This window comes from Polypterus senegalus, chromosome 9 (genome assembly GCF_016835505.1).
Source record: "Polypterus senegalus isolate Bchr_013 chromosome 9, ASM1683550v1, whole genome shotgun sequence".
Taxonomy (NCBI): domain Eukaryota; kingdom Metazoa; phylum Chordata; class Cladistia; order Polypteriformes; family Polypteridae; genus Polypterus; species Polypterus senegalus.
Window position 1 is genome coordinate 135,360,858 of NC_053162.1, and position 16,757 is coordinate 135,377,614.

The window sequence follows — 16,757 nt, forward strand, 5'->3', positions numbered from 1 at the left end:
GACAGACAGAAACAAATTTTATCTAATTCAAGTGGTTACTGGAATATAAAATAAACACTTTTGCAAAGGTATAACGAAACAAGTATGCTTTTATCCAAGAATAAAACTGAATAACAAAAAATTCAGATTTTGAGACTTGAGCTGGGAGAACTTCAGCTGCATCTATGGGTGATGGGATAGCAGGATGCTTGTTGCTTGTGCTGATTGACATATTTGCAAAACAAAGATGCTGATGAAGAGGTGCAAAGGAATTTAAGGTGGCCTGACATTATAACTTCTTTACGTAGGCTTCAGGGATTCTAGTGTTAACTGTGACTCTTTCCTACAGGTGTAAACTAATAAGATTTATTGATACAGTGATCTCTCGCTATATCGCGCTTTGACTTTCGCGGCTTCACTCCATCGCGGATTTTAAATGTAAGCATATCTAAATATAAATCATGGATTTTTCGCTGGTTCGTGGATTTCTGCGGACAATGGGTCTTTTAATTTATGGTACATGCTTCCTCAGTTTGTTTGCCCAGTTGATTTCATACAAGGGACGCTATTGGCGGGTGGTTTAGAAGCTACCCAATCAGAGCATGTACAGTATTACGTATTAAATAAAACTCCTCAATGATATACGATATGCTTCCCGCACAGTGCTTGATTGTTTGCTTTTCTCTGTCTCTCTCACTCTCTCTGCCTGACGGAGGGGGTGTGAACAGAGGGGCTGTTTGCACAGAGGCTGTTTGCCTAAAGGATACGGACGCTCCTCTAAAAAATGCCGCTTTATCGCGGTGCTTCGGCATACTAAAAAACCCAAAAGCACATATTCATTTTTTGATTGTTTGCTTTTCTCTCGCTCTCTCTCTCTGACATTCTCTGCTCCTGACACGCATTCTTTGAAGAGGAAGATATGTTTGCATTTTCTTAATTGTGAGAAAGAACTGTCATCTCTGTCTTGTCATGGAGCACAGTTTAAACTTTTGACTAAAGGGTACTTCATGTCTAGAGGGCTTTAATAATGTTAACAGTGTGGGAGAGTTTATAAGGGCTTAAAATATATAAAAATAACCATATAAACATATGGTTTCTACTTCTCGGATTTTCATCTATCGCAGGGGGTTCTGGAACGCAACCCCCGCGATCGAGGAGGGATTACTGTATATGAGTTTATCAGTAGATGAAATTGAACTGTAAAATTTTCAAAAACCTAAAAATCTTAAAATGAGCAGTTCAGACATACAAAAACATAGGAATATTTGTGCTACTGTGGTACTGCCTGTGACCATTATTGCTCTGCTGGATAGTTCTTAATCTGTGTGGTATGAAGAAGCAAGCAGCTTTGACAGTAAGATATTTTAAATTTGAAAATTTAAAACACTTCAACACCTATGTGAATAAAACTTAGGTTATCTGTTTGTACTATAAAAATGCAGATTTGTTATTTTTACATTGTATTATATCTTTAAAATGATGCCTGCTTGCTTAACACACATATGAAATACAGTTTTCATAACTAAGTTGGTTTACAATCTAACAAAGCATGGCAGCTGGACGTTTTGGTAACAAAACAAATAATCAAATTTTGAATATTGAGTCATAATGAACACTCAACAGTGTTAGTTTAAGTGGACCTTATTATCCCAGAGGGAAATCTGTTTGCAGCATAAAGACACAAAAACATTAGGCATTGTTACACAGATTCAATAAAATAAAGATACAAAAATGGACAATCAGTGTTGGCATATATAGTATACACACACTCAAGATTAGAACAAAGAAGAATCATTACTTTTGACAGTACACAAAGTAATAATGTGGAATTCAGCATTTGGCAGCATTCCTACAAGTAAAATAATTTAAAATGCTTATAGCTCTAGGAATAAAAGATTTTAAATTTGTTGCTTTTTACCCTCGCAAATCTAAATCTGCAGCCTGATGGCAACTGCTGAAATTTAAAAAAAAAAAAAGTACAGGGCTACAGTCTGACTGAACTGAGTTGGCTTTCTTTCTAACCTGTTTGTAATATAGTTCAGTGACAAGAAATCTGCTGTTAACCAATAATTTTACTGCTAATTTTCACAATGTTGTTAAGATGGTTTATATTATTAATACTGAGGTTCCGAAACCATCATATAAAATTAAATGTAATGGATTCAATAATTACTTATAAAATAAATTATGATTTCTGTGCACTTTAAAACAATTGAGGTTCATAAGAAAGAAAAGTTGTGTCTGCCCCTTCCTACAAATTTACTTACAAGTACTACTTTCAATGAAAACACCTAGGAGGTATGAAACAAACAAAAAAAAAATGTTACATACGACATTCTTGCTCATCACTCCTGTCTCCACAGTCATCATCACTGTCACACTTCCAGATTGCACTAATGCAGTTCCCATTAGAACAACGGTACTGGTTTGGCTGACAAGTGGTAGCTATGAAGAATTATATAAACATTGTATTAGTTCACTGGACTATTTAAAATTAGTTTTAACCAGATCATTTGCAAGTTACCACAGTTTAGCATTAACGAACAAGTCTATATCATTCAATCGAGGCCAATATTTTTTTACATAACTTTAACCAAGATTTTAATTAAAATATAATCAGTTACCAACTAGAAACGAATGTATGTATACTTAATACATACTTATTATAGGAATGTAAGGAAACTGATAATATACATATTTTGAAATATTGCTGTTTTTATAGCATTGGATATGAATTCTGAACCATTATTACTAATGTTGACTTCCAAATTTACTCTTGGATTCCTACAATTTTTGTGTATGCTTCAGCCATGTTTCCTACCAGGAGTCAAACTCTTTTGTTCTCACCTTCTCTTACACATGTACTGTTTATGAGCTGATATCCCTTGGGACAGTCACACTGCAGCTCTCCTGAAGGCAGGACAGAAGAATGCTCATCCATAGGACAGACACAGGTGTGACCATTGTCAGGTTTGGGCAGACAAAGAAGTCGACAGGGTTTGCCTGTGCACTCATTATTGCCTTGAAAACAAGGAAATGAACAAAAGTTTGAAAATGAAAGTTACTCATTTTAATATTAACAGTCTTGATCCACTGTAACAATTCCCTTTAGAATTTTAAACACCAATCATGTCTCCTCTTAATCTTCTTTTGCTTAAACCGAAGTATCAGCTCTTTAAATCTTTTGTCATAATTTACCTCCTTTAGCCCTGGAATCAGCCTAGTCGCTCTTCTCTGGACCTTTTCTAGCGTTGCTATGTCCTTTTTGTAGCCTGGAGATCAAAACTGCACACAGTATATCAGATGAGGGCTCCCCAGTGCATTATAAAGCTTGAGCATAACCTCCTTGGACTTGTACTCCACAAATCATCATATAACCTAACATTCTATTTGCCTTCTTAATGAATTCTGAACACTGTCGGGAGGCTGATAGCATTGAGTCCACTATGACTCCTAAATCCTTCTCATCTGGTGTCCTCTCGATTTTCAGACCTCCCATTGTGTATTCAAACATAACATTTTTGATTCCTGTGTGTAAAAATTTACATTTATTGACAATAAATTTCATCTGCCACAAATGATTTAGGGGATTCAAAATTATCTGCCAATCCAGCTATGTTCGTATTATCTGGAAACTTAACAAGCTTGTTACTTATATTCCTATCGAAATCATTCATATATACTAAAAATAGTAACGGCCCTAGCACTGACCCCTGTAGAACACCACTCTTATCAGCTAATCCTGCTAAGGTTCCTCGCACCATCAACCTCTGCTTCCCTGAATTCCAACTTCTTTTAGTTTGATGCCCAACCTCTCATGTGGCTCCTTATGAAATGGTTTCTGAAAGTCAAGATAAACAATATCATATGCTCAACTTTGATCATATCCTTCTGTTGCTTCCTCAGAGAATTGCAGCATGTTAGTAAAACATGAACTCTCTTCTGAATCCATGCTGACTATTCAGCAAAACTCCTGTACTTGCCATGTGCTGTTCAATCTTATCCTTAATAATTCCTTCCACTAATTTTCCTGTGATGCATGTTATACTTAGTGGCCTATAGTTGCTTGGATCTGCCTGACCACCCTTTTTATATAGCAGGATATTATTTGCCTTTTTCCAGTCCTTCGGAATCTCCCCAGTGTGCAGTGACTTCCTAAAAATATGTGTCAAAGATTTATATATGTACTCACTAGCCTCCTTAAGAACTCGAGGGAAAATATTATCCATTCCTGGTTATTTGTTTGATTTCAGCCTATTTAATCTGAGCAGTACTTCTCCCTCTACAATTTCTCTCAATAACTCCTTAGTAGTCCCATTTACCGCTGGAAGGTTATCCACTTCATCACTTGTAAAGACCTTACCACTACTTATTGAAAGAACCTCTTTGGGTTGTCTTTCTCCTTATCTGCTATATTCTTCTCCAACTGTCTTTTATCCTCCTAATATCCTTCTTAATTGTTGCCCCCATGTTCTCCTATGCCCTATGATTCATTTTGGAGTCATTACTCTTATATGCCTTATAAAGCGGTGTTTTTCCTTTGTAGCTTCTTTTTAACTATTAACCCACTGTGGGGTTGTTTTGTTTTTTAATTTCCTATTAATTCCACATTTAGATATTTACCTGTACTGCATTATAAGTAAAACATTTTCAAACCTGTCCCACTGCACCTTTACTGTCTCCACACTTAAAAGCTGATCCCAGCCTATCCTCCTTAGACTAGCCACATCTGCTCAATATCTGCCCTACCAAAGTTACACTTGACAAATTTAGTCTTTGCATGTGCACTTTTACAAAACACTGAGAATAGTATTATATTATGGTAACTTGATCCTAATGGTTCAATCACCTCTACACCCTCAATTTTACCTTAATTATTACAAAATACTAAATCCAGACAAGCTGGACCCTGCATTGGTGCTTTAACATAATATGTTAAAAAACAGTCACTGATTACTTCTAAAAACTCCTGCTCTTGTGCTCCTCAGTTTGCAGGATTACCCCAAAAAACATTCAAATAATTAAAGTCCCCCATGACTATAATATCCCCTTGTAAACTTGACTTTTTAATAATACTAAAAAGTACATAGTAGTAGTACATAATAATCTTATTTAAGCCATCCACTTAAAGGGTAATTTGGTATTTTTCAAGTTAAAAGTTGTTATTTCTTCACTATCATGGTATATTATTAACATAAAGTTGTCTTCTAAGTGAAGATTTTTTTTGTTTTTTTTTCCAAATACCTAGGTTGTACTTGCATTTTAAAAAGAGAGTGATGGAGTCAGGGTCCAAGCTTAGAATATATATATATATATATATATATATATATATATATATATATATATATATATATATATATATATATATATATATATCCATCCATTTTCCAACCCGCTGAATCCAAACACAGGGTCACGGGGGTCTGCTGGAGCCAATCCCTGCCAACACAGGGCACAAGGCAGGAACCAACCCTGGGCAGGGTGCCAACCCACCGCAGGAAACACACACAAACAACCCACACACCAAGCACACACTAGGGCCAATTTTAGAATCGCCAATCTACCTAACTGGCATGTATTTGGACTGTGGGAGGAAACCGGAGCGCCCGGAGGAAACCCACGCAGACACGGAGAGAACATGCAAACTCCACGCAGGGAGGACCCAGGAGGCGAACCCAGGTCTCCTAACTGCAAGGCAGCAGCGCTACCCGCCGCCCATGAATATATATATATATATATATATATATATATATATATATATATATATATATATATATATATATATACACATATACAGTGGAACCTTGGTATACGTCCTTAATCCGTTCCAGATCCTTGGAGTTATACTAAACAGGACTTATAGCAAAAAATTTTTCCCATTAGAAATAATGGGAAAATGATTACAGTAATCCCTCGCTATATCGCGCTTTGACTTTCGCGGTTTCGCTCTATCGCGGATTTTATATGAAAGCATAACTAAATATATACGCGTATTTTTCTGCTTCGGGTTCTGCGGACAATGTGTCTTTTACTTCCTGTACATGCTTCCTCAGTTGGTTTGCCCAGTTTATTTCATACAAGGGACGCTATTGGCGGATGACTGAGAAGCTAACCAATCAGAGCACGCAGTTAAGTTCCTGCTTGCTGAATGCAGTGTTAACCGGGAAGTCTCGTCTCGCTCATTCAGCATCAACGTGTTTCACTGTGTAAAGAGTTGTGCTCTTTTGTGTTTATCTTTGTGCATAGTCAAGCCCTTCATTATGGCTCCAAAACGATCTGCTACTGCTTCAGGGGCCGTGCCCAGCAAAGCGGAAGATGTTAACGATTGCGAAAAGGTAAACGCGTTTTGGATTTGTTGAAGGCTACGATTCTTTTTATTTAAAAAGTAGGAAAGGAATAACAGATCTACGGCCGCAGTGTCCTTTTAACCAGGGTGCAAAACAAGTTGTAAGTGGATGTAATAAGGCAGTAGTCTGGATGGAATCTGCTTTAGGGATTTGGATTGAAGACTGCCAGAAGAACAACGGCAGTGCCACACAATCGCCTGAAGTGGCTCCTTTAAGTGCTGTAACGCTCTCCTTTGTTGTGCAGTAAAATAAAACTCATCGTTATCGGACAAGTCGTCGTGTCAATGTTGGTGAGTAACCATAATTAATTTTCTACTTACAGTACTTAGTACATGTACGTACGTTTAGTGTCACTGTACACACACATTTACTGTATACTATTTTTGTTGCATTGTATGTATTTATTGCTGGTGGCATGTCTATCGTAATGGCTGTAGCATGTGATATCGGAGACACTCAATATCTTTAAAATAATATTTAGGTTTTACTGTATATAAACAGTGTGTTTATATACATAATTTCAATGAATCTTACCTAATATCTAAGAGAATACAAAGGGATTATGCTGTATAACTCTGCGGGGAATATTTATAAACAGTGTGGGAGAGTTTATAAGGGCTTAAAATATATAAAAATAACCATACAAACATATGGTTTCTACTTCGCGGATTTTCACCTATCGCGGGGGGGTCTGGAATGCAACCCCCGCGATCGAGGAGGGATTAATGTAATTCGTTCCCATGAAAAAAAAAATCCTATTGTTATTGGCATATTATACATTGATGTGGTTGTATAAAATAATTTAAACACTGCCTAATACTAAAATACATAAATACAAAAGCAATTAGATGAAATAAATGAAAATGACTTGTCCGATAACAATGATTTTAATTTTACTGCACAACAAAGGAGAGCGTTACAGCTCTTCCAAAGGAGCCTCTTTAGGCGATTGTGTAGCACTGCCGTTGTTCTTCTTCTGGCAGTCTTCAATCCAAATACCTAAAGCAGATTCCATCAAGACTACTGCCTTATTACATCCACTTATAACTCGTTTTGCACCCTGGTTAAAACGACACTGCGGCCGTAGATCTTATATTCCTTTCCTACTTTTTAAATAAAAAGAATCGTAGCCTTCAAAAAATCCAAAATGTTTACCTTTTCGGCAATCATTAACATCTTCCGTTTGCACTTGGGCATGGCCCCTGAAGCAGTAGCAGATCGTTTTGGAGCCATAATGAAGGGCTTGACTATGCACAAAGATAAACACAAAAGAGCACAAACGTTAACTCTTTACACAGCGAAACACGTTGATGCTGAATGAGCGAGACGAGACTTCCTTGTTAACACTGCATTCAGCACGCAGGCACTTAACTGCGTGCTCTGATTGGTTAGCTTCTCAGTCATCCGCCAATAGCGTCCCTTGTATGAAATCAACTGGGCAGACCAACTGAGGAAGCATGTACAGGAAGTAAAAAGACACATTGTCCACAGAACCCGCGAAGCAGCGAAAAATCTGCGTTATATATTTAGTTATGCTTTCATATAAAATCCACGATAGAGTGAAGCTGCGAAAGTCGGCGATATAGTGAGGGATTACTGTACAGGTTAAAACTTGGCCCTTTTTTTTGGAAGGCGCTCGCCCGGTATACCACACGTGGTGTTCTAGCACACGAGTCGTATTCCAAACAAAGGTCGTATACCAAGCAAAATATTTCGCCTCTAAACAGGACGTATACCAAGTTGGACTTATTCCAAAGCAGATGTATACCGAGGTACCACTGTATATATGAATATACTGAATATATATATGCATATATATATATATATATATATATATATATATATATATATATATATATATATATATATATATATATATATATATATATATATATATATATATATATATATATATAGTGTCTAGGCAGTTTTTTGAAAAAACTGTTAACCTTCTTAATCAAGCACACTGCATCAGTCTATCACAACAGCACTGAGCACAACAAAGTTTGTATATCATAGATCGTATCATAACACAATCATTATGTAACCTACTGAGACATGGGAGATCATAATTGCCTTTTTGGACTAATTTGCTTTACCTGAAATTTTTCCTTTATAAAATACTTTTAGGTCCATAACCCCCGTTAATCTTCCAACAAGTAGTTCAGTTTCCACAGAACCAGTCTTGGGTGCCTTGAAAATTCCCATCCTTGACCAATCATCCCAATAGATGTCATTCTGCAGTGCAACAAACACAAAAGTAATTAAACCTTTTAGAGGAAGAAGTTTTTTGTTTTGTTTTTAAGGCTGTCACACCGTTTAAGTGCCTTACATAAAAACACAACCAAAATGTAAGTATCAACTCTTTTAAGCTTGTTCACTGAATTTTGAGTAAATATAGCAATTTCCATTAAATTCTACCACACCATCATAGTACCACATTTTGAAGTTTTCTCTGTACAATGCAATAAATCAACAATTCAATCAAAACCAATAATGGTGTTTTTACATACCCAGTGGCATCTTCTTTCAAACAAATCATAAGTTTCCATGATTCTTTTTCATTAGTAAAATATGTAATCCGTACGCACATCAAAACAAGCAGAGCAGTGGAGTGAAACTGCATTTATAACACCTGTGTTTAGCCACATACAATGAAAGGCTAATTTTTAGTGGCTAGTTGAGGTTCAGAGCATTCTAATAATGTATAGTTCTCTATGATTGGTCATTTATATTACATGTCACAGCTATGTGTAAAAGGAAGGAAATATACTGCATTTGTGACAGCTCCTCTTAATGCACTGTTATGCAAAAACGTCTTTCAGAGTCCAAGTTAGGTTGACGCAGAATAAGACATGAAGTTTGTGCTATGGAAATGTCTTCATAGAAGTCCTATAAAATTGAATAGTAGTAGGTAATGATCATCAACATTCTGTCAGAGTTTATTCCAAGTTTTGTTGATTTGCTGATGCTACTGTTATTAGTGAGAAACATTTCCTTAGTTTGTTGGTTGCTAACTGCCTGTGCCATATTTTCAAGGTAGTGGTGTACTAATCAATTCTCTTAAGATTGATTGTTAGTTAATGTAATGGGAGGAATGAACTGGAGTTAAGAACTGCAAAACTCACTTGATTTTTGAAATATTGTTTTTTAATGTTCTTTTTGCTGATGTGCATTTGGAACATCTCTAGCATTGTTATAATTGTATGTTTACAATGTCTTTTAAAAATAGGTTTAAGTTTACATTAGATAGTTAAAAAAACAGTTCTCTGACAAAATTAAGCATATATAGTAAGCAAAAAGGGTAAAAAGAGACATTTGTTTTACTACTAAAAACAACTGTGCTTTGATGTTTACCTAACTTCCTACCCAGTGTCTTTGAGAGATTCTACCTGCCAAATCAGGTTGTGAAATCTGTGGTGAACCATAGGGTGAGGTGGCATTTTAGTGGTTTTAGAGTTTCCAGAGACGTTTGACGCATGAGCCCTTCCCCTCGGAAGAAAGACTAGTGGAAGAAACAGGCACCTTATGAGCCTCAATTGAAAAGAGAACAAAAAAGTTAGACAACGATCGACATATTGACAGACAAAGCAAGACAACAGATAGAGCTAGGAGACAAACACAGAGAAAGCTGGCAACAGAAGAGAGTACAATCTGGCTATATAGAGAGAAAAGTGACTAGAAAGAGTTGATCATAAATGATAATCTCACCAGAGACTTTGCATAACTACTAAGATCACTGGCTGCCTGAACTCAATATACATGAATTTTTTGCTGATCTTCATCTGTTTTCACAACTACAGGATGATTCAGGTTGTATGGTACTAAAAGTCACATCTATATTTTGCTTTTGGTTTATGGCACTAACTGTATAATTTACAGATTAAAACTTACTAAGCTTGCTTTCCTGCATGCATGTTTTGTTCTATTTGTGTGGACGAAAGCCATACCTCAGTGCAGTCATAAGGAAACAAAATAAAATCTTGGGTGAAAGTGCATTGCAACTGTGAACTGTATATTCCGAAAACCTGGTAAAGTGTATGAATAGAAAAACCGGAAGTAGTGACAGAGGTGTAACATAACTAGTCTACAGAAAAAGACTATATATTTAATAAAAGAGTATGCAACATTTTGAGGAAAGGTGAACCAAAAGGACTTCCCACGATGAAACAGTTTCTGTGAAATCGGTGATCAGCCAGTCAGTTTGCTGATATTGTGACAAAGAATGTTAGGCTGAGAGCATTAGCAGTAACAAAAAAGCAGAAGATGTTGAAGAAATGCTGTTTGGAACTACTTAAAAAATATGAAAGTAACAGGAATGCCATTTCAATAGTTTGTACTGAAAAAGTAATTCATACCATACGTAAAGCAAAGATGTTTGGCACAACTAATTTCATAAGACACATGACAGTAAATCACTCAGCTCAGAATAACATCTTTCAACAGTGCAATGAAAACAAAGCCATCAGTTATGGAACTGTTTGCAACAAATCAGAAATATGATGAGGACAGGCAAAAATAAAAGATTATTATGAATAAAAAATGAGGTTTATTAATGTATATGTCCAACCACATTTCATAGTAGCCAGTCTAGAATTCCATAATTTAATTAATTACTTGGATGGATGACATACTCTGCCAAGCAGAAAATTCCCTTCAAACGTAGCATTACCCAAGATGTACATTTCCCTTTTGACAAGATCCCATATTAGAGGTTGGACATCAAACTAAAAAATGTGGGAGTTCAGGGTGTAGTCTGTAGATGGTTCCAAAATTGGCTAAAACACAGAAAAAAGTGGGTGATAGTGCAAAGGAAACTGATTAGAAACAAGTGACGATAAGAATGGTGCCTGTCAAAAGTCAACACTAGGGCCACTAGTATTTTTAATATATATACAGTATATATATATATGATCTGGATAGGAATATAAGCAACAAGCTGGTTAAGTCTACAGGTGACACCAAGCTACACAGTTTATAAGATAAACTATAATCTGTTGAAAGCATTACTGAGGGCCTTGGATAGCATAAAAGCTTGGGCAGATCGGTGGCAGATGAAATTTGAACTATGTAAATGTAAAGTATTACTTGTAGGCAGGAATAAAATGTTAGATTTGAATAAACAATGGGTGGTCTGAAACTTGAAAATACCCCTTAATGAGAAGGACCTAGGAGTCATAGTGACTCATATCAGACTCCAAGCAATGTTAAAGAAGCCATTAAAAAGTGTAAGAAAATGTTAGGGTTATATAGCACAATGTATAGAGTACAAGACAAAGGAGGATATACCTAAGCTTTATAATACACTAGTGAAGCTGCACCTGGAATACTGTGAGCAAAAAAGTAATTGCAGTATCACAAAAAGTTCAGAGAAGAGCAATTAGGTTGATTGCAGGACTGCAGGGTATGAGTTATGAGGAAAAACTGAAGGAGTTGATGATGTGACATGATTGAACTGTTTAAAATTAAGAAATGAATTAGCAGATCAAAATGATTTCAACAACAACTTGGATGCACAGTTTGAAACTTAAGAGTAAATTTTGCACAAATATTAGGAAGTGTTTCTTTAAACAGAGCACTATAGACACATGGAATAAACTACCTAGTGGAGGACAGTAGGACACTAGGATCATAGGTGGACAGGACTGGTGAGCTTTCTTTGGCTGAATGGCCTGCTCTACTAAAAGGTTTTTAATGCTTTCTGTCATCTCCTATACAAGCTCTCCTGAAAAGTAATACAACCTATACAAGTTTTATAAGTCACATCCACAACTCTGATATCTGTCCAGTGTCATTTCAAGCTTGACTGCTCAACAGATTGACTCAGATTTTCAATTAAAGAAAGTTATTCTACATGCGCAATAACTTTCTGGATCACACACAGCCAACTCTCACAGCTCTCATAATGGCATTTCATAAAATGCTTGAAAATTGGAAAATTCTGAAAAGTGAATGGTGTTATAAGAGATGATGCTTGAAATATACTGAAAGCAATAGAGGGTGTTTACCTAGCTAACCTTGCTTGGTTTCAATTAGTAGTTAAAGGGCTTTAACAATTTAACAAAAAGAATCATAAAAGTCATTGAACAATATTCTTATGTGAAAGCCTTTCTTATTTCTTTTTGTGAAGAAAACAAACTCAGCTTACTGAATCATTTAGAATGCCTTAAAATACTCAAAAACAGTGCGTCTCTAAATATGTGACTTGATAACCTCTACTGGTGCACCATGGTGAGTTTTTTCATTTGATTTGTTTAATATAAAAACAATTCTTAATGTTAATTAAAAGAATCAATTAATTCATTAAATGGCAACTCTGATCCTGCTGCATAAGCAAATTTCTTACCAGTGAATGTTTTGCATTTCCAACAAAAATGTACAAAATGCTTCAAAGACTGGAATGTAATGGTGTCATTAAATTGTTCCCTTTATATAAATATGTTATTTGTAACAAGAAGGGATGGCATGAAGTAGGATTAGGGGGTGGGCGTGGTTTGGGGGTTAATGCATGATCAGTTAGCCAATAAAAGGTGTTGTTTGCTTCACTGCTAAGTAAATGCATACAGAAAAAACAAGCACACAACAAATAATATACTGTTCAGTGTCCTCTCTACACTCTGTCTAATGGCATAAATAGCAAGGAGCATGCACTGCACTGTGCAGCTATGGCAGAGAACATGCAGAAAACCGCACAAGGAGTGCAAAAACACACATGGCATAGGAGAGGTAACCTGTAGGAGTTGGGAGAGGAGAGTGGAAACTATACAGAAGAGGCCTTCAAATTAAAAAAATACAGTGGAACCTCGAGATACGAGTTTAATTCGTTCCAGCACTGAGTTCGTATAGCGAATTTCTCATATCTAGAACAAACTTCCCCATTGAAAATAATGGAAATCCAGTTAATCTGTTCCACACCCCCAAAAAAATCAACATAAAAATCAATTTTCCTAACAAATAACACTGATAAATAATATATACAAGTGGAACCTCGGATTGCAAGTAACTTGGTTTATGAGTGTTTTGCAAGACAAGCTAAATTTTTTAATTAATTTTGACTTGATAAAACGAGCGAAGTCTTGCAATACGAGTAGTATGGATACACTTTGTCTGCTGAGCGTCATGAGATCATAACTGAGCTGATGGTTCTTCTCTCTCGTGCGCGTATCTCTCTCTCTCTCTCTCTCCTTATCTCTCTCGCTCGCGTGCGTGCGCCTCTCTCTCTCTCTCTCTCTCAAGGGCAATCGTCTCCTATTCTCCGTCTGCATGTCTGCGATATTTTTGGATACGCTTATACGGCGAACTGCTACAGCGGAACAATGAAATCACAAGCGCACAAATGCGTAGATCCTCAAGCTATGGGAAAACAAGGAACACTGAGTGAGCTGATGGGCTGGCAGCGTCAGCTTGGGTGAATCCCCGAGTCGAGGCGGATTGGGAAACGCGTCACGCATACCCACACCCTGGCTCGTGGCTCTTTACGCGAGCCAATGCTCATATTTAGATCCGAATTTTTCATTCATACTTTCCTCTTATCTTGAATTTCTCGTATATAGAGGTGATCGTATCTTGAGGTTCCGCTGTACATTCATAAAATATTCCAAGAGACAGACTGTTGCATTGGGATGGGTACCCATTGGTCATCTGCAAAAACATTTGGATATGGACAGATTTTAGGATTTCTTATTTTTTCTGGCAAGGGTGAAGCCTACATTTTCCAGGGTTTAGGCAAACACAATATAATAATACAACAACAAATTGTTGTTTTTGATAATGTATTATATTTCTTTCTCTTCTCTGATATCATTTGACATTCCACTGAATACTCTAACAAGAAAGACACATGCATATTTGGCCAAGAACTCATTATTATAGAAAAGTATTACTAGTATTATGAAGGCAATGGCACATGTAAAATAATGTATTATCAAATTTTAGTTAACTCGGATGTATGAAGAAAATTACTGATTCAAAAACTAAAATGCCACTAAAAGTGCTTGTTTATATAAGCTACAAAATAGCTACAGAGTTAAGTATGGCTCAGTATCTGAAAACACTGTTTTATTTTGACTGCAATTAACTTTCACGTATTTCTTTTACCATACAATCATCTCTGACCTCAATACAATTCACCCTTTAACATGGATATTTGATGACCACTGAAAAGTCAAAATCACATCACCTATCAAAAGTAACTTAGAAACTCACCCATAAACCACCCAGTAGCATCTTGAAAAACGATAGAGAAAAATAATGAGTTCCACAGAAAAAACGTGTGCCATGCTTTGTTCAACAGTTCTGCATAAAAGTTCAATTTTAAATAAGATATGTTTATTGGTGCAATGTATACATTATATTGGACAGTGACAGCAGAATAAACTGACTTTATAAATGTTTTTCATATGAATACAGAGAGCCTCTAAAGAAATAAACTGGAAGGTCAGATGGTCATAGTCCTCTTGCTAAACATACAGTAAAAATGTTACTAAATGCTGCCTTAAGATGATGGCTAAGACATGTTCTTTGTTGCAGGATAAAATGCTGTTACTGTAGTATTCATATAAGAAAAGAAATTAAGTACTACGCCAAAGGGATTACACATACAGAAAAGACGACTCCAGTTCAAAAATCCACACTGAACTGTATGAAATAATTCCCAAAAAGGAAAAATTTACATGTAAACGTAACCTAGAATTTTTTTCACAAATTGAATGCAACGTTACTTGCACCTAATGCATTTTATTTTTTAGGCCAAATAGTAATCATTTTGATTATTGTATTTTAATCATGTAAAACACAATTAAAAATGTACATAAACATATAAAAATATGTTTTTAAGAATCTGTGCTTGGGGAAAAAACATGTCTAAATGGCCCTCTGTGGCATCAACCTTGACAACTCTATGATGAACTTCCACAAGTAGCTAACAGTCACAAGTTAAATAGTACATTATGTTCTAAGACAAATATCCCAATTTTCCTTAATACTTAATTTCCAAAGCAGTCGATAAATAAGTTAAAAAATTGCTGTGTTAACAACAAAATCAGATCTTTCTATACTATAGCAAAAATATTTGTAAATGGTTTCATTATTTATATGACAACTTAGCACGCAATTCATTTTCTCAGAGTATCTTTGATTTTTAAAAGTATAATGGGTGCTGCGATCACAACCTGTGACTGTTATTATCAAAGCCTATGAAACAATTCGTAAACCTGGCCCATCTTATACACATTACACAGTTTATTTTGTCATTCATTACTAAAAGATGAAACATGTTTCTGTTTTAACGATGTGTTTACATAGATTGTTGTAGACACGGAACACACATGAAATGCATGTGTTCCAAATGATGATGTGTTTTTTGACCCTCTAAAACTCCAACAGTTCACTTCAAGATAATCAAGGCTTGAGCTGGGAGAACTTTGTGCCCTTTCTGTGTTGGTGGGGGGATGGCATAGCAGACTGCTTGCTGCTTGTGTTGATCGCCACATTTACAAGACAAAAGACGCTGATGGTGAGGTGCAAAGGGATTTAAGGTATGCAAGTACAAGTTTTTTTTGTAGGCTTTGGTAATTCTAGTGTTAATTCTAGAGGTACAAACTGTTTGCCAGAAACTGCAAAGGCAATGCATTTCAAAAAAAATCCTTGTGCCTACTACTGGGGTCAGACTTCTCTGCGACGGCAAAGCCTTTTTCTTCCTTGGCAGTAAGTTTAGGAAGAAACTGATTGAGGTTCTTCAACTTAAATAAAATGCTTTATGTTGAGTTCATTTGTACATATACTGTATGGAGGTCATTGCAAAACACTGATGTTGATTTCACTGAACCATTTCTTAATTTCAAGCAAACTAGCGATCATTACCATTTTGGAACGTGCACCAAAGACCAAATCACAGCTATCTGGCAAAAGACACCCAGTTAGAAAATCAATTAATTTAATGCTACATAATCAGTGTTACTCTGAACAATGTTGTTAGATCATTATGAGTCATTTGTATGTCTGACAGTATAAGACCGATAAGTGAATACCTTATTGCAAAGTGGTGAACAACTTTTGTATAGACTGATGAAGAGTCAGTCAATATATTCCTCCTATAATATACTAATAGTAAAGTTCCTTTCCTAACAATGCAAAAGATCATCTAGAGGAAAAAAACATTAATTAATAAACTCTTGAAATACTGTTCATAGTCTCCTCATCACAAGCTAAAGTATATTTTAGTGTTGATTGGAAATTTCTTAAATTAGGCAGTTTCTTGCTAAAGTCACTGACATGTAAACAGTACAAAAAAGTGAATTGATGGAATTACATATTTAAAGACATAGCTATATCAAGGGGTGTGAACACACTGTCAACACCTCTGAAGGTCAAGATATCTAATAACTTCTGCGAATTACAAGTTGTGAAATTAAAGAAGGATGAAATAAAAAT

At 35.9% G+C, this 16,757-nt stretch overlaps 1 protein-coding gene across 2 annotated transcripts in view; it reads right to left on the minus strand.

The window, feature by feature from the left end:
• Nucleotides 1-16,757, minus strand: part of sorl1 (sortilin-related receptor, L(DLR class) A repeats containing) — a 263,409-nt gene that overhangs the window by 93,170 nt on the left and 153,482 nt on the right. For both annotated transcript variants that reach the window (XM_039763937.1, XM_039763936.1), the window contains exons 21-23: nucleotides 8,426-8,564; nucleotides 2,827-3,000; nucleotides 2,311-2,424 (exon numbers count right to left, since the gene is read on the minus strand). In XM_039763937.1, the coding sequence (XP_039619871.1) occupies nucleotides 2,311-2,424; nucleotides 2,827-3,000; nucleotides 8,426-8,564 (427 nt within the window). The remainder of the gene's footprint in view (nucleotides 1-2,310; nucleotides 2,425-2,826; nucleotides 3,001-8,425; nucleotides 8,565-16,757) is intronic.